Here is a 19,332-nt window from a genome sequence, read left to right as displayed (position 1 = left end):
GCAAGCTTGCTCCCCTTCAAAATGTCACTCACAGCTGCACTGAGTTCCTTCTCTTTGAGTCAGCTCATTTATATGGCTCCACTGATCAAGGCCCACCCTGAATGGGTGGGGCCACGCCTCCATGGAAATATCCCATCAGTTATCATCTACAGTTGGGTGGGGCACATCTCATGCAAACAACCTAATCCAAACATTCCAACTTAATCCTCACTATTATGTCTGTCCCACAAGATTGCATCAAAGAATATGGCTTTTTCTGGGGGACATAATACATTCAAACCGGCACATTCCACCCCCTGGACCCCAGAAATCTTATTTCCTTCCTGTGCGCGCAGACTGGAAGTTTCTGAAAAACAGACACAGTCTCTCATTGTGCGAGTAGCAAATTTACAACGTAAACTAAAATCTCAACCTCTCAAGGTGTCTGCTGTTAAAGTAAAGGCATTGATTGGAAAAGAATGGGATCCGGAAACTTGGGATGGGGACATATGGATTGATAATAATGGCAGTGAGGACATTGGAACCCTGGTTTCTGCTGGGTCATTGTTAGTTTTACCTGTAGAGGGCTATCCTGAGGAAACAGCTTCCCCATCTCCAGTCTGCCCTAAGGAGCCTTCCACCCAACCCCCACCTAAGGAGATTAACCCTTCAGTGCCTGCTAATCCTGTAATCACCTCCCCTGAGGAGGCAGCCCTCACTCCTTTGTCTGGAGAGATTAATCCTGTTTTAAGAGATGAAAATGCAACGGAATGTCCTGAGGTAAATGGCTTGAGAGATAATTCTAACTCTTCATGACCCACCCCCAACACCAGTTTTTGCTTCAAGACCTATAACTAGGCTCAAGTCCCAACAAGCCCCAAAGGGTGAGATACAAAGTGTGACCCATAAAGAGGTACACTATACTCCAAAGGAACTGTATGAGTTTTCCAACTTATACAGACAGAAACCAGGGGAATATGTGTGGGAATGGATATTAAGAGTGTGGGATAATGGTGGAAGGAATATAAGGTTGAATCAGGCTGAATTTACTGATATGGGCCCACTAAGCAGAGACTCTGCATTCAGTGTTGTAGCTCAAGGGGTTAGAAAGGGTGTTAACAGTTTGTTTGGGTGGCTGGTTGAAACATGGATCAAAAGGTGACCAGCATTACCAGAGGTTGAAATGCCAGAACTGCCCTGGTACAATGTGGAGGAAGAGATTCAAAGGCTTAGAGAGATTGGAATGTTACAGTGGATTTATCATGGAAGACCTGCTCACACAGCCCTGGAATGTCCAGAGGACACATTTTTAACAGGACTGTAAGGAATAAATTTGTGAGACTAGCTCCATCATCCCTGAAGAGCTCTGTAGTCGCCCTTCTTTGTAGGTCAGATATTACTGTAGGAACTGCTGTTACTGAGCTGGAATCCTTAAACACAATAGGGATAATTAGGTCCGGAGTCGGTAGAAGCCAAGTGGCTGCAGTTAATTTCCACAGACAAGGTGGGCATGGCTACCATAATGGAAAATAGGCTTAAAGCAGCAATCAAAATAATATGACTCTCAGAGACTTATGGTGTTGGCTAGTGGATCATGGAGTACCAAGTAGTAAAATAGATGGGCAATCGACTAAATTCTTGTTTGAACTATATTGGCAGAAGAATTCTAGGTCACGTGAACAAAAACCTGCCTTGAATTACAAAAACAGAGAGTCACGGCCCCTTAATCACTTCCCACACTTGAGACAGTTTACAGATCCAGAGCCCCTTGAATGAAAGGAAGGACAGGTACCCTTGGGGAAGGACCCTGTTACACTGCCAAAAATTTATACTCTTAATCTTCCTCCGAGCCTTCCCCAGGGGGACATACAGCCTTTTACCAGGGTGACTGTGCATTGGGGAAAAGGAAATGATCAGATATTTTGTGGATTATTAGACACTGGTTCAGAAGTGACGTTAATTCCCGGAGACCCAAAACGTCACCTCTGGTCCACCAGTCAGAGTTGGGGCTTATGGAGGTCAGGTGATTGATGGAGTTTTAGCTCAGGTCTGTCTCACAGTGGGTCTAGTGGGTCCCCGGACCCATTCTGTGGTTATTTCCCCAGTGTCGGAATGCATAATTGGAATAGACATACTCAGCAACTGGCAGAATCCTCACATTGGTTCCCTGACTCCTGGAGTGATGGCTATTATGGTGGGAAAGGCCAAGTGGAAGCCACTAGAACTGCCCCTGCCTAGCAAAATAGTGAACCAGAAGCAATACCGGATTCCTGGAGGGATTGCAGAGATTAATGGCACTCTTAAGGACTTGAAGGATGCAGGGGTGGTGATTCCCACCACATCCCCATTCAACTCTCCTATTTGGCCTGTGCAGAAAACAGATGGGTCTTGGAGGATGACTGTGGATTATCGTAAGCTTAACCAGGTGGTGACTCCAATTGCAGCTGCTGTTCCAGATGTGGTATCATTGCTTGAGCAAATCAACACATCCCCTGGTACCTGATATGCAGCTATTGATCTGGCAAATGCTTTTTTCTGAATTGCTGTCAGCAAGGACCACCACAAACAGTTCGCATTCAGCTGGCAAGACCAGCAGTTTACATTCACTGTGCTACCTCAGGGTTATATCAACTGTCCAGCCCTATGTCATAATATTGTCCGCAGGGATCTTGATCATTTCTCCCTCCCGCAAGACATCACACTGGTCCATTATATTGATGATATCATGTTGATTGGACCTAGTGAGCAAGAAGTAGCAACTACTCTAGATTTGTTGGTAAGGTATTTGTGTGGCAGAGGATGGGAGATAAATCCAACAAAAATACAGGGGCCTTCCACCTCAGTAAAATTTCTAGGTGTCCAGTGGTGTGGGGCCTGTCGAGATATTCCTTCTAAGGTGAAGGATAAGCTGCTGCATCTGGCCCCTCCTACAACCAAAAAAGAGGCACAATGCTTAGTTGGCCTCTTTGGGTTTTGGAGACAACATATTCCTCATTTAGGTGTGCTACTCCGGCCCATTTACTGAGTGACTAGAAAAGCTTCTAGTTTTGAGTGGGGACTGGAACAAGATGAGGCTCTGCGACAGGTCCAAGCTGCTGTGCAAGCTGCTCTGCCACTTGGACCATATGATCCAGCTGATCCAATGGTGCTGGAAGTGTCAGTGGCAAATAGAGATGCTGTTTGGAGCCTTTGGCAGGCTCCTATAGGAGAATCACAATGCTGGCCCTTAGGATTTTGGAGTAAAGCTTTACCATCCTCTGCAGATAACTACTCTCCATTTGAGAAACAGCTGTTGGCCTGCTACTGGGCCTTAGTAGAGACAGAAAGCTTAACAATGGGCCACCAAGTTACCATGAGACCTGAGTTACCTATCATGAGCTGGGTGTTGTCTGACCCACCAAGCCATAAAGTTGGGCATGCACAGCAGCACTCCATCATAAAATGGAAATGGTATATACAAGATAGAGCTCGAGCAGGTCCTGAAGGTACAAGTAAGTTACGTGAGGAAGTGGCCCAAATGCCCATGGCCCCCACTTCTTCCACCTTACCTTCTCTTTCCCAGCCGACAGCTATGGCATCTTGGGGAGTTCCTTACAGTCAGCTGACTGAGGAAGAGAAGACTTGGGCCTTGTTTACAGATGGTTCTGCACGATATGCAGGCACCACCCAAAAGTGGACAGCTGCAGCACTGCAGCCCCTTTCTGGGATGGCCCTGAAGGACAGTGGTGAGGGTGAATCCTCCCAGTGGGCTAAACTTCGAGCAGTACACCTGGTTGTTCACTTTGCTTGGAAGGAGAACTGGCCAGAGGTGCATCTGAAGATGGATTCCTGGGCTGTTGCTAATGGTTTGGCTGGATGGTCAGGGACTTGGAAGGAACATGATTGGAAGATTGGTGACAAAGAAGTCTGGGGAAGTGGTATGTGGATAGGCCTTTCTTAGTGGGCAAAAAACATGAGGATATTTGTGTCCCATATGAATGCTCACCAGAGGGTGACTTCAGCAGAAGAAGGTTTTAATAACCAAGTGGATAAAATGACCCATTTGGTGGATACAAATCAGCCTCTTTCCCCAGCTACTCCTGTCATTGCCCAATGGGCTCATGAACAAAGTGGTCATGGTGGTAGGGATGGAGATTATGCATGGGCTCAGCAACATGGACTTCCACTCACCAAGGCTGACCTGGCCACAGCCACTGCTGAGTGTCCAATCTGCCAGCAGCAGAGACTCACACTCAGTCCCTGATATGGCACCATTCCTCGGGGTGATCAGCTTGCTACCTGGTGGCAGGTTGATTACATTGGACCACTTCCATCATGGAAAGGGCAGCGATTTGTTCTTACTGGAATAAACACCTACTCTGGATATGGGTTTGCCTTCCCTGCACCACATGCTTCTGCCAAAACTACGATCTGTGGACTTACAGAATGCCTTATCCACCATCACGGTATTCCACAAAGCATTGCTTCGGACCAAGGAACCCACTTTACAGCAAATGAAGTGAGGGAATGGGCACATACTCATGGAATTCTGTGGTCTTACTATGTTCCCCATCATCCAGAGGCAGCTGGGTTGATAGAACAGTGGAATGGCCTGTTGAAGACTCAATTATGGTGCCAACTAGATGGCAATACCTTGCAGGGTTGGGGCAGTGTTCTCCAGGAGGCTGTGTATGCTCTGAATCAGCGTCCACTCTATGGTGCTGTTTCTCCCATAGCCAGGATTCATGGGTCCAGGAATCAAGGTGTGGAAACAGGAGTGACACCACTCACTATCACTCCTAGTGATCCACTAGGTAAATTTTTGCTTCGTGTCCCTGCAAGCTTAAGCTCTGCTGGTCTATAGGTCTTGGTTCCAAAAGGAGGAGTGCTTCCACCAGGAAACACAACAATAATCCCATTGAACTGGAAGTTAAGACTGCCACCTGGCCACTTTGGGCTTCTTATGCCTCTGAATCAACAGGCAAGGAAGGGGATTACTGTACTGGCTGGGGTGATTGATCCTGACTATCAAGGGGAAATAGCACTGCAACTACACAATGGAAGTAAAGAAGAGTTTTCCTGGAATACAGTAGATCCCCTAGGGCGTCTCTTAGTACTACCATGCCCTGTGATTAAAGTCAGTGGAAAACTGCAACAACCCAATCCAGGCAGGACTACCAATGGCCAAGAAACTCCAGGAATGAAGGTTTGGGTCACCCCACCAGGCAAAGAACCATGGCCAGCTGAAGTGCTTGCTGAGGGTAAAGGAAACGTGGAATGGGTAGTGGAAGAAGGTCGTGATAAATGTGAACTATGGCCACGTGACCTGTTACAGAAACGAGGACTATGATGACATGAATATTTCCTACTTGTTTTGTTATGATTATGTTTGTATTTGTCTGTAAAGCAAATATCTTTGCTTTCTTCTCTGTTTTATCCCCGTATCATATGGCATAAGCTGTAATGTTCATTTTGAAGATACGATTTTAGGTGATGTGTATAACTGCCAAGTTGACAAGGGGTGGACTGTGATGGTTAGGTTCATGTGTCAACTTGGCCAGGTGACCCAGCTGTCTGGTCAGGCAAACACTGGACTAACAATTGCTGTGAGGATGTTTGAGGCTGGTTAATAAACCAACAGACTGGTTTATTAAATCATCAGTCAATTGACTGCAGCTGTGACTGATGACTCACCAAAGGGCCTGCCTTCCACAATGAGAGAATGCAATTAGCTGGATTTGATCCAATTAATCAGTTGAAGACTTATAAGCAAGACAAATAGAGGACCTTCACTTCTTCTTCGGCTGCCCAGTGAAGCATTTCCTGAGGAGTTTGTCGAAGTTGCTGGTTCGTTTCCTGAGGAGTTCATCAAACACATTCATCGAAGATCCCAGTTCATTTCCTGAGGAGTTCATCGAAGTTGCTGGTTCATTTCCTGAGGAGTTCATCTAACATCTTCCTTGGAGTTGACAGTTTGTTGACAGCTCTACAGAATTTGGACTCATGCATACCCACAGTTGCGTGAGTCACTTTTACAATCTGATAATCAGAAGCACCTCTCATTGATTCTGTTTCCCTAGAGAACCCTCACTAATACATATATGATGAAATTTTACAATGAAAATGTTGTGACTATCTCTGCTGGATACTCACAAACATGCAGCCATGACTGTTATCTGTGAGAATTATCCTAATTCTTCAACATGACAGTATTTTATTTATTTCATACTCCATCACAGCCAGTTGACACTGGAAAGAACCATAACACTATAATTCCATGTTAATTCAGTTTCTTTATTTGTCCCCTGAAATCACATCTCTTTGGACCAGAGGTGATGCTGTCTTGCAGAAAACTGTGTGTAGAAAGGCTCAGAGTGTGAGAATGTAGCAAAGGGTCAGTAGCTTGAGATGGCTGAATTGCAAGGTCCATGGGAGAGAATGGTGGGTAATAACTGGAAAGGCAGTGTGGGGTTATTTTACAAATGGCCTTGTATGACATTTTGTAAATGTTGACTTGCTGATTGTGAGTATATTTTAAGCAGAAAGTCTCAAGATCAGATCTGCATTTAGAAAAGATCATTGTGTCACTTATTAGAGAGCAGGGATAGAAACATGTTCATTATTTGACTTGGGCATATGGTCAAACTGTGCAAATTTTGTTGTTCATTTCAACATTAAACCCTGTTAAAATCCAGTTGGCAAGCAAGACTGCTGTAGCTAAAGTATTAAAAGGGTGCTTGTACAGGACAAATATTAGTCCTACTTTGGATACTTGAAGTCATTATTTGGTGTATTTTAAATTCAAAGATAAAATTAAAGATGACATCCCATATAAAATAAAATCTTTATTAATTAGCTAGTGTCCAGAATTTGGTATCATGATTAAAAGAAGTTCTTCTTTAATTTTCTGTTAGTAGAAAATTTTATTACAACTCTTAATGAAAATGATAACTTTATACATTTTCCTATATAAATATGTAGAACATTCTGTACAGTATTGAGTCATCACACACCATAGTGTAATTACAGGTGTAGCTAACTCCAAAAGCCTTCACTCCAGCATTGCCACTGTGATTTAATTTCAGGAAAAGAAAAGCTTAAGTTACATTTTCTTTTAAATTTTATTTTTTAATAAAATTTAATAAAAGAACTTGCTTTGATTTGAGATAATCATCCTGGATATTAATAATTGTGTATACCCTAATATAGATTTATAAATTATAGGTAGGTTGTGTTCTGACCCCCGGGACACACTCCATTCCACAAGTGATAATTATTTTAATTTTTAAGAGAAAGTCCTTGAATAGTGTAGGCAGCAGTTAAAGTAAAAGGAAAAAGTGACCTTATGTACCATTTGCTGAGGATAGTCTCAGTTTACAGCTATTGTCTGGGATAATCATTAATAGTGTCTCCTTTTGCACTAAAATAACTCTTTTTGCCTGAAAAAGAAATTATAAGTTCATCCTTTTAACACCATGGAAAATGATAAGGAAGAGGGTAAATCTGAGCACTGAGACAGATTGATTTTAGTAAGAAAACACTCTTTGGTGTTCTATAACAGTGGGGAAAACAAGTTTTACCTTGCAATGTTGTGTGGAATAAATGCAGGGCTGAGTTCATGGGGGAAATCCGTGCAGTCGCACCGAGTCCCCCACTCAGAAGGGCACCGTGCTTGGTTTAATGCTCTGCTGGCACTCTCTTGAAATTCTTAATACGTTTTGAATAAGGAACAGTGTATTTTCATTCTGAACCATGTCCCGCAAATTATGTAGTTGGTCCGAATTAATTGAGAAAGGTGCTCTTGTAATCCAGATTTTCTTTTATAATTCTTCTATTTTGGTTTAAGTCCTTATCTTATTTATGTAAGTTGATAATCATTTTTGACCATTTAACAATTGAAATGGTAAAATATGTCAAAGGTGGGTTGTTTTTAATATAAAAGGCAAACAATGTCATTTAAATTATATAGCAAAACCCAATAATGGTTATGATAGAAGGCATTTACTACCTATTAAAATACTGATAACTTAAGAAATTATTAATATATTTTAAAAAGTAGTTGAAGCAATTTATCACGTGAAGCTATACAAATTGTTAAAACAGTTTTTAATATCATGCATAATTCTACACAATTAGAAGAGCCTTCTGGATTTTTACAGATGAATGTCTTTCTAGAAGGTTTCTTCACACTGGGGACACAGTAAGATAAACATCTAAACTTTTTTTTCTGTATTTTTAACTTGATGTCACCATGTGTATTTATCTTTAAAATATGCATAATGATAGCTTTAATTTATCAAGCCCTTGCTGTGTACCAAGTACTTTTCTAAACGGTCTACATGTATTATCAAGTCTGTCTCACATACACACACACACACACACACACACACACACACACACACACACACACACAGACACACACACACAAAGCATCCCTTTGAGGAAAGCATTATTATTTCTTTTGTGGTAACAATATTTAGGCTTAGAATAAATAATTTCTGCAAACCATACAACTAGGGAGAAATAGAACTTAACTTAAACCTGGGACCCTAAATTCTGGAGCCTAAGCCCTTAATCAGAACATCAATGTTTTGCAAGCTGGGATCCAAGAACGTATTCTGTGGACCCCTTGATTCTGTAAAATAATTTAAAACTGTTTATGTTTCCTATTAAATCATCTAATTCATAAATATATATGCATCTGGATCATCTCTATGATCCAGATAACATTTGTCTTCATGTCTTCACAAACATATGTAATTTCTAATAATCTAGTGAGAAAGCAGGCAGTTTTAAAATGATAATAATTCTTTCCCATTAAGTGAAAGATGAACACATAACATCATGTTGTACTTTACAGATGAAAACTTCTAATCAGTTCAGAAAGGGATAGGCTAGTATTGAGTCATCACACACCGTAGTGTAATTACAGGTGTAGCTAACTCCAAAAGCCTTTACTCCAGCATCGCGACTGTGATTTAATTTCAGGAAAAGAAAAGCTTAAGTTACATTTTCTTTTAAATTTCTGTTTTAAATTTTATTTTTTAATGTGGTTTTGTTCCTATATTTGTAAACATTTTTGGTATGATAAATTGTATATACAGTTAGAAGCATACAGACATTTTTTTTCTATTTGAACTTGTACATTAAAATAAAAATATTTTAATCAATATTGGGAGTCTGTGAGGTTTTTTTCCCCCTAAACTTTAAAAAGAACTTGAATGAACCCTCTATGGCATGATACTTCTTCATGTGACTGGTTGCTCATTAGCATCACACCATTATTTTTTATTATTACTTTATACTATGTTGATATACTCAGTGCTCCACCATGATCACTTTCATTTCCTCATGCTTTTTTCTTTTGCCTTATTATCATTATTTTTAATGTTTAAGGATTTAAAAGGTAAAGCAAATCATTATCCTTCATCTTGTTGTGTATTTCCTATGACTGTTCCCATGAATCATTACTTTTAAAATCTTATTTCTGGAAAATAATGATTTGCTATCTTTTCTGTTTAGTTAAACCTTTGGAAAATATAATTCTTCCTGCCCACCAATGGTACGATAGTAAAGCAAGTTATTAGATAAGATAGAAAACAAGGTTCATTGATTTTCTGAAATATAAGAAATATATTTAAGAATTATAAGGATTTATTGCTTGACCTTGCAACATTGCTATAAGCTTTTTAAAGTAATAAATTAAATTAAATTTGAAATATATTTGTTGAGAAACCCTCAGTTTTCCTTAATGTGGTCAGACACTTGCTCAAATTTGGCAAAATCAATACAGGAGGTTAGCAATACCATAAACTGAGTATGTGATATCTTACTTCATTTTATCTTTTAAACTGGGAAAGGAGATATAATTTCCAAAGATTGCTGATTTGTTACAATATTTGGTCAGTGGGAAAACCTGATATAAGATAAACTGCTACCAGTTTTAAAAGACAATGTATATAGTTTTGTTTTTAATGATGTTATTAAAGCCCTTGGATCAGGGAAACACTGAATATTGAGAAGAAAAGAGGTCAAATTCCAAAAAGGTAAAAATAAAATGATCAAGTTAAAATCATTTTAAAACGAAATTGATCTCTCTGCCTTTTTTACACATTAAAATAATTCAATTATAAATTTAAAAGTATTAAATTTTATCAGAGAGCTATAAATTTTAAATACTGTCTGAAAATCTTTTATTCTTTATCCTTTCCATTCTATCCTTTCACCCAGGAAAAAAAAATATATAGAAACTCTTATATATTTTCATTTATTCAAGTGTCCAGTCCATGGGCAGTAGTCTCAAATGTTAATTGAGGAGGGGATAAGTCATCTACAACACACAACCATTCTGTACAAAATTTTCCTGTTAAGACTCTAGGTAAAATTCAATGCATTTACACTACCATACATTACATTATTTGAAAATTATAATGCTTTCTATTAAACTGTACTTCAATATTCTGTTTTACCTGCAGCTGAATGTGGTGCATCTGCAACAAATAATGAAGGAATTTTGCTCTCTCCAAATTATCCACTCAACTATGAAAACAACCATGAATGCATTTATAGTATTCAGGTTCAAGCAGGAAAGGGAATCAATATTTCAGCCAGAACATTTCACTTAGCACAAGGAGATGTTCTTAAGGTAGGTGAATTTAGACATACTTGCATTTTGATCATTTTTAGTCATTAAATATACATTATTACATACATATATGCATATGTATGTATAATCAACTATAAGCTGATTCTGCCCTTTGTACATTCAAACTATGCCATTAATTCTCATTTTCCTGTTATTTTATTGAAATAGTATGTCTTATTTTCAAACGATGTTTACTTCTAATAAGAAAAGGTAAATTTTTATTTTGTAATACATAAATTTAAATATTTCAATGATATCAGAATAAGAAAACTTTAATTTCAAATATATTACATTCAATAAATATTATATGTAAAACATTAACACATGAATTGTAATTTCTTTGAGAAATATAATGAATATTTGTTTCATTTTGGGGTCTATTAGGTGACTTCTTTGTCTCATGATATATGAAGAATTCTTCGCAGTTATGAATAGAATTCGATTCCTATTTCATGAATATATAAACCTGATTACTCATGTCTTTCAATTGTTAAAGAAAAAAATGCCATTGATAATAAATATTTAGTAAATCATTTATTGATTTATTTTAAAAATCTGGCCTTAAGAAAGATTTAAAAAATAATTTTTCTGAGAAAAATTTTTTGCAAAAATGTCTGTCTCAAGATAGTACTTTACAATAGATGATTTGTGGACAATATGGAAATAAAGAATCATTTGGACTTTGTGTGGGTACATGTATTTATTAATTTGGGTAGAACCCAATGTTATACAGTTCTAAGAAAACAAGAACAAATTACAACATGCATAAATTTGCCTCCATTAATTCAAATGCAAAAATTAGATTCAGGGAATTAAATTCAAATCTTTCAAATATTCTAGAATATTCATATTTAGAATTTCATGTTGCTCATGTATTTCAAATAATCAAATATCCTACAGTTTTAAGAAGATATAATTTAGACAAATATTTCCATAGTGGCTGATTCATATTTTATAATGTAACTGGTTGGTGTATATAAAATATGAAATATTTTTGTATTTTCAAAATGATTACATAAATTTTTCCTAATTATCAAGGTTTTCTTAAGCTGAATAAGAAATTCAATGTAATTCTGTTTTCACAAATCTTGGGGGGGAAGAAAAGATATCTCAGATTGTCAGATGTGGGGAATTCTTGTTTAAGTAGCAATTTTAAGATTGTTTGCTATTTTCTTCTTTTAAAAATGATACTTTTTAATAATAGTTGATGGTTCACTAGCACAAACAATTCTTTATGCTTTGTAATATTTGTACAAATTTTGGGAAAGATTTTTTGCAATATGTCTACACGTATACAATTTTAATAATAATTCACAGTATGTATACATTCCTGTTTTCTGTACTTTTCCAGAGTAGGCGTTAAAAATTCACTTTATAAAAACTTGTTCACATTCAGTTAATTCTACTGGATTTCTCTCTTAAAATAAGTTATATTTGCTAGATTATAGTCAGCATTTATATTAATAGGATGCTTATACTTAAGAATTAAGACAGTGCTTACTTTTTTCAGGTGAGATTTGGAAAAAAATAAGGTACAATGAAGAGATCAGATGTGTTAATCTAGTCACTAATCAACATCACACAAGCAACAAAAAAAACTTGTATTTGTGAGTTGAAAGTTAAGGAAGTGCTTCCTATTGCCTATCATTCCCCTTCATGAAAATCTCTCTTCCCTCTCTGTGCTGCCTTAAATTTGCCTATTACTTTTCTATATTAAATGGTGTTTACTATTTGGGAAACTCATTGAGGTAACAGGTGATCCTTTCAAAAATAAAATAGCCCTAAAAAGGGTGCTGGGTGTCATTCAATCACATTTTAGTGTGAAATGTGTTTCTAATGCCTTACTTATTTGGAGAAAGAGTGGATGAGTTTGAGATAGGTGCTACATTGTGGAAGGTCAAACCTTCAGTAGGAAGTGCCAACATGAGGGAATATAGTGGCAAGAGAGGAAGGCAGGAAGAAATTCTTAGAAATTCTTTAGTGGATTTCCTTAAATCCTGATTTCTCTTGAACAAATAAAAAGATGAAAATTTATATTCCCAACAATGTTTCAGGTTTTAAAATTTTCCTAGAAAAAATGAATGTTCCCCAAACTTGAAAAGATTGTATACTAAGTATTACAAAATATTACTGTATAAACACACCAATACCCTTCTCCCACTGATAATCTTGCCTTGGATTCTTTCTGAATTATTACTTTAAAATAATTTCAGCCAGCTGTTGGGCTTTTACATGCCAAATCTGTTCTCTTCATAGTCTCTCCTCCAGTTTAAGGTATACTGTGCTTAAATATCACTTCATTCCTTGCATTAATCCTGTGCACAGATAGTAGTTCAAAGATGCCCACCAATATAGGCACAATTAGGCATCACAAGCAAATACATGCAACCTCCAAAGGACAAATGATTATTTCTCAAAGATCATGAAGCCCAAAGTCCTCACAGGATAGAAGGTCTTTTGCCTAATTGCACACTAGTCCTTCAAAACCTGTCCCTATCCTGAACACTTTCTATTATTGAAACTATTGAAGTGAGCTTTCCTCTGTTAGACCAGGTCATGGGGCCTAATAAATAAAAAAGAAAATAGCCCATTATAGAACCCTCTTTTCCTTGACTGAGTGAATTTAAAATGTTTTTTTTTTTTTTTTTTACTTTATTATTTGATAGGATTGGCTACATTTTTTGGAAAGGTATTCTCTTGCAATTATGAGAATAAGGTTGAGAAGGAGATTTATTTATTTATTTATTTATTTTGGTTTCACCTACTATATGACAGCCACTGTATTCGATTCTGATAAAAACAGTAAGAACAACAACTATATACCTCTAAAACTTTCCTCCTCTCTGGGAGTTCTCAGTCCAGGCTCCGGCCAGCTCTCTCTCTCACTCTTTTCTCTCTTTCTCTCTTTTCTCTCTTTCTCCTTCTTTCTGTAAACTGCTTTATTTATTTATAACCACACTAGCGTAGTTTATATAAGTGAGTTCCAGTTCAAAGTATAGATAATAATGTGATTCCTCAACGTATTTTTAAAAAGTTTTAATCCTGGGCTCCACTCCCAGAATTTCTGATTCAGTAGAACTGAGGAAAGCTGTTTCAATTGATCTGTGCCTGGGATTATGAATTTATATAAAACTCTCCAAACTATCCGAAGACCAGCATATTTGGGAATCATGGATACATCCTTCTTTGGTTCTAGAGTTTGAATGAAGAAAGTTAAACACATCAAAATACTTTACTGTAGTCCTTCAGGGATTGCAGGCTATTAATCCAAATAATAAAAATTGACTTCCATATGAGTAGATAACTCTGAGTCATCAGTTTTATACCAGATTTATATTTTTATATAAAACTTCCTTGTGAATGTGACATTTGTGAGAAGATGATAAATAATTTTGATGAGGAGCCAAGATACTCCTCCTTGAAGTGAAGTGGAAAGTGAAAAGGGAGTTTCATCTCATCCATTCTGAACCAAAGAAATAAGAGTACAGAATGATCATTTAAGAATATATCATTTTTTTCCATTTGTTTAGTCAGGGGATATTTTAATCCTTCTCCCTATGAACTATGAAAATTTTAGATGATTATGTTTTATATTTTTGACAAGAAAAATACACAACCTTCTATCCATCATAGAACTTTTGTACTGTGTTTTGTATAAACTTTTGTACTATGGATAACTTAAGACTGTTTATTTTTGTTCATAAGATAGAGAGTGGGTTAAATGATATTTTCCTGTATGCCACTTAACTTTATTTTGGAAACTTTACTGATTTCCCCATGGATAAGTTTGGATTTAATTTAACATTTCAGCCTTAAGGAAAGCAAAAAGGCATACAAACTTATTTTGTTAAAAGCCTTCTAATATCCACTTTTTAATATCAAATTTTGAAACATCTGTACTTTAAAATATATTAACAGAGCTATGCAATTAATACAAAATTGCCTGCTCTGACTTATGCTGAACTTCAGACTCCTATCTAAACACTCATTCTTTCCACTTTGTCTAATAGGCATTTCAAACTTCACCTGTCCAAAGTGAAACTCAATTTTTTCCCCATCACATCTGCTTTCCCCTCAGTTTTCTCCATTTCAGTATGTGGAAACTCTGTTCTTCAAGTTGCTCAAAGACAGTTGAATTTGTCCTTGATTTCTCTTTCTTTCACAGTTTGCATACTGCTCATGAGCAAATTCTGCAGTCTCTTCCTTCAAAAATATTTCCAGAACCAATCACTGGTGTAATGTTAGTACTTGGGGCAAGTCACTATTATCTCTCAACTGGATTAGTGAAATTGTTTTCAGTTGATCTCCCTGATGCCACTATATAACCTATTTTCAACCCAACAGCTGTAGTGATTCTTTCAAACATAAAACAGATCATATAACTCCTTTACTCAAAACCTTTTCACTCATGCTGCAATATGGAAGAATCTTCAGAATCTTGAAAACATGATGCTTATTAAAATAAGCAAGACATATAAGGGCAAATATGGTGTCACTTATTATGCACAGTCTCTTTCTTTCTTTCTTTCTTTCTTTCTTTTTTTTTTTTATTTTTCTCCACTAGAGTGTAAGCCTCAGGAGAACGGGGACTTTGATTTAATTTTTAACTCTGCTATAACTTCAGCACTTAGGAGCAGTGCCTGTCATATAGTAAACACTCAATAAATATCTTTTTCTCCTGGAAGGAACACATTTTATTAAATAATGATTGCTGAAACATTTCAGTTACTTTCCTTATAAATCAAGAGATACATATTTCCTTTCTATTTAATTTCAATTGTTAGTATTTCTAATCTAAGAAAAGTGAATTATATTGGTATGTGACTCAGGTGCTTTTAAATATCTCCCCCAACCTTCATGCCATTTTTTACAAATTTAACTTCTGAAATTCATTGTTATATTGATAGATTTTTTTATTAGAAGAATATGTTAGCTCAATCAATTAACTGAGCAAATGTATTCTAACAATTGTAAACACATTATGCCCTGGTTAATTCATCACATACCTGACCTAGTTATTTAAGCATGGGCTTTAGAGTCAGGTAGAACTAGGTTCAAATGCTGGACCTGCCATTTAATAGTTATATAATTTTTGGAAATTTCATTAATATTTCTAAACCTCAGTTTCCTCACCTGAAAAATTGTGGTATTTATAATAACCTACATCAAGTGTTGTCAGTCAAAATGACTAAATTAGTTGAGGTTTATAAACACAGCACAGGGCCTACATTTAGGAAATGCTCAATAAATGTTAGTTTAGTAGGAACACATTTCAGAAGCTACTTATCCAAATTTACCAAATATGTAGCTTGCAAAGATTGTTCTATAAATCATCTTAATTTTTATCTTTTATTCCAGTTTCTGCTGAGTGGTGGGAAAATCAGTCTATGTCAATTCAGGATAAACCCAGTAATTCTGCATTTGTCAATTCAGGGTCCACTAGATATTCTGGAATTGCATCTAGGTTCTGAGGTTCTTACTTGGCTTCAAGACATCAAGGTTTCAGGGATGGAAAATTCATCCAGGGCATCATCTGTTGGCAGCAGCAGCTCCTGAGATGTTTCATTTCCCACCTGGTCACCACTCATCAGTCCATTTAATTGTCCACTGCTGGGTCTTGGACATTCTCACTGCAAACCTCTTAGCATCCACCAGCTCTTGGTACCATATTCTGCTCTGCTCTCAACATCTTGAGAAACAATTCAGCTTTTCTGTACATCATATTGAAATAGATCACAACTCAATGTGGCTGACTCAGGCCCAGCTGCCTCACCACGAACAGCCATTTCTTTTGTATCTTTTCTCTGCTAAGCATGTGAATTTCTACAAGTTTTGCTACCTTCCTGAGCTCCAGATAGAAAAAGCAAGGTGTAAGTTCCTTTTACTTTCTGATTCTAAATTATCTTGGGGTTCTATTATTCCTCAACCCCAGATGGGTAAGATGCAAGGTCCTGTCTTAGAGATCTTAATTTAGAAACTAACTCATTTGTTCTCTTCTTAACTCACTTAGGGAATATTTATCTAGTTTGGTTGGAGTACTGCCAGGATATATTCTTCTATGGCTTTCAATGGACATGGTTCCAGGAAGAATACTGAACTTACTCTGCCTCATTCCCAGTCGAAATATGTACTTTAATTAACAACTGACATTTAATGGATGTTTATTATCTGTAGGTTCTGAACAATCAGAAATGAATAGTTCCCATTATCAGCCTGAATAGCAATCAGAAATACTATTTCTGTTTTGTTGTTGTTGTGTTTGTTTTTATTTTCAAGTAAAAGCTAAGCATTATATTTAGATAAATGGAATGTAGCAGGCAATCTTTTACCATAATCATCATTGTATCATTTAAACTTTGGCTAAAATCAATGAAAGCACTCTGTAAGAATCAATTGACAATATGTAATTTACAATAAAGAATATTGTGTATTTAATTATTCCTTGTAATTTGCATGCTACAATCACTTAATTCAGTGATTGGCAAATTACAGCCCATGGCCCAAATCCAACCTGACACTTGTTTTTATAAGTAGCTTTATTGGAAAATAGCCATGCCCATTCATTTATATATTGTCTATGTTTGCTTCTGCTCTGTAATGGCAGAATTAAGTAGTTGTGGCAGAGACGGTATAGCCTACAAATTCTAAACTATTCTCTATTTAGCCCTTTTTAGAAAAAGTTTGTCAACCTCTACTTTATAACAATAAAATTTATTTTTAAAACGTTTATATAGATATATACACTTACTGGTTTTGTTTGTTTAGTAGCTGATTGCTAACAGCAATCACAGCACACCAGTGATCTCATATGTATACCACACATATCTGTCAACTCTGCTTTGTGTTGTTCACAGGTAATCCTTTGTTAACTCTCCCCTCAAAAGCACTCTCTAAATATCTAAATATAGGGTGTTAAGTTAGACCTCATAGCCTCCTTCAACTTCTCCCATAGAGAGATGCAAAATGATTTGTGACACGCCATCCAGCTTTAATGGTAAAGTTGGGACTTAAATCCAGACCTGTATAACCATAAAGCTAATGCCCCTGAACCCCTCACTAAAATATACTAGTTATTTTTAAATTTAATTGACTTTCATTAATATGAAACAAACAAAAGTTCTCTGCTCTGTTTGTTTTATCTCTGGAGAGAACATAACAACATTCAGGAGAAAGCTCTTTTTGATCAACTGTTTTAGAAGTTATTCTTTATTTTTCATTCAAACTTTGACATCTCAGTCACCTTATTAGAAAAATTAAATTTCCAAATCAAATTATGAAACAAATGACCAAAACTGTAAATTCTAACTGCTAGAGGAGGGTAATTTGGATATTTGTATGATTATACATATGTGCATGTGCAATTTCTGTTTTTATTTTATTTTTTATTTACCTTCTGCTCTTGGGTTCAGATACCTCACTTGCTAATTTATTAGAGAAATGACTGAGAATATACCTTCTAATCATGCATTTATTATATCATTTATAACAGCAGTGGTTTTCAGTATTGATAAGCAGTTCATCCTAATAGTGTTTGGGGTGTGATAGTTCTAGAAGGGCCTATACAAAATAACTAATTTCAGAGCCTGCTCCATTACAAAAGGTTTGATAATTAAAACCATGGTAATATTAGCTTCTGGGCCTTTCAGGAAGATAAACATAGGAATGGCAACCTATTTGAAAAATTAGAGTCTTATCAGAATCTCATTAACATTATAGAAGCCCTAACCTCCTTTCACAATCATTCTTAAGTCAACTTGAAATTCCACATTTGACATTAAAGTCTTCATTATCTAAATTAGGTGCTAAGTAACTGAGACTTATTCTTTAAGTATAGTTTTGCTTGTATCTAACCAAGTAGTACAATATTATAATTATCTTATTCTTTTTAAACTTTCTTCATTACTGGAAAAATGATTAATGATTAAGGCATATACTGAAAATAATAATAATGACAATAAGATGCTTTAAAATAGAAAAAGGACAATAGGTCCAAATATTATAAAATATTCTGATCTTAATAACAGAAATATGAGAAATAATAATCTCAAAATTTCTAAGAAGACTCGATTAAATCACAATGTGCTGTATCATTACTTTTGAATGAAGGGCATATTTTATTTATTTATTTTCTTGTTTGTTTTGTTTTCTTATTAGTAGGATTACTTTCATGTCCACTTTAGAAGTAATTTGTCTTGTGTACAATGCTTTGTCCTTCAAGGTTGTTTTTTGTTTCCATGTAATAGATTTGAATACATTTTAAGAATTTTATTTACAAGTTTGACAGCATTGGTGTGATCATTATTGTAAACTTCTCTTTTTAAAAGTTTTTCTAATTAACACTTGCTTCTCATTTCTGAGTTAATAATTTTATGCATGCTTCCAAAATTTCATAGTAGAAAAATCAAGCTTCATTTTATTCTGATGATTATAGTAGCCCTTTTGTATAATTAAGAAATTCAGTATTATTTCTTTTCTATTTTTTTACTGTACATTGTTAAATAAACTCTATTGAGTGGGTTTTGGTACTGAATTAGAAAATTTAAGATATTTCCTTTTTCTAAAAATATTAGCTCTTTTTCATATCTTTCATTTCATTGATAATATATTTTTAAAATTATTTTTTAAAGAAGCTTTCTTTTAAATAAGAAAAATGTAGGCTTTTAGCTTTAAAAATAGAAAGACTCAATATAAGTATGTCTCATTTGTGACAAACAATATTGGGGTAATTT

The 19,332-nt window shown here is 35.9% G+C and overlaps 1 protein-coding gene across 8 annotated transcripts in view; it reads left to right on the top strand.

Annotated features, from left to right (window-relative positions):
- Positions 1–19,332, top strand: part of CSMD3 (CUB and Sushi multiple domains 3) — a 1,408,207-nt gene that overhangs the window by 1,035,320 nt on the left and 353,555 nt on the right. For all 8 annotated transcript variants that reach the window (XM_037802758.1, XM_037802757.1, XM_037802756.1 and 5 more), the window contains one exon: positions 10,434–10,603. In XM_037802758.1, coding sequence (XP_037658686.1) covers positions 10,434–10,603 — 170 coding nt within the window. The remainder of the gene's footprint in view (positions 1–10,433; positions 10,604–19,332) is intronic.

This window comes from Choloepus didactylus, chromosome 14, assembly GCF_015220235.1.
Source record: "Choloepus didactylus isolate mChoDid1 chromosome 14, mChoDid1.pri, whole genome shotgun sequence".
Lineage (NCBI taxonomy): Eukaryota > Metazoa > Chordata > Mammalia > Pilosa > Megalonychidae > Choloepus > Choloepus didactylus.
This window is presented reverse-complemented; position numbering and strand designations above follow the sequence as displayed.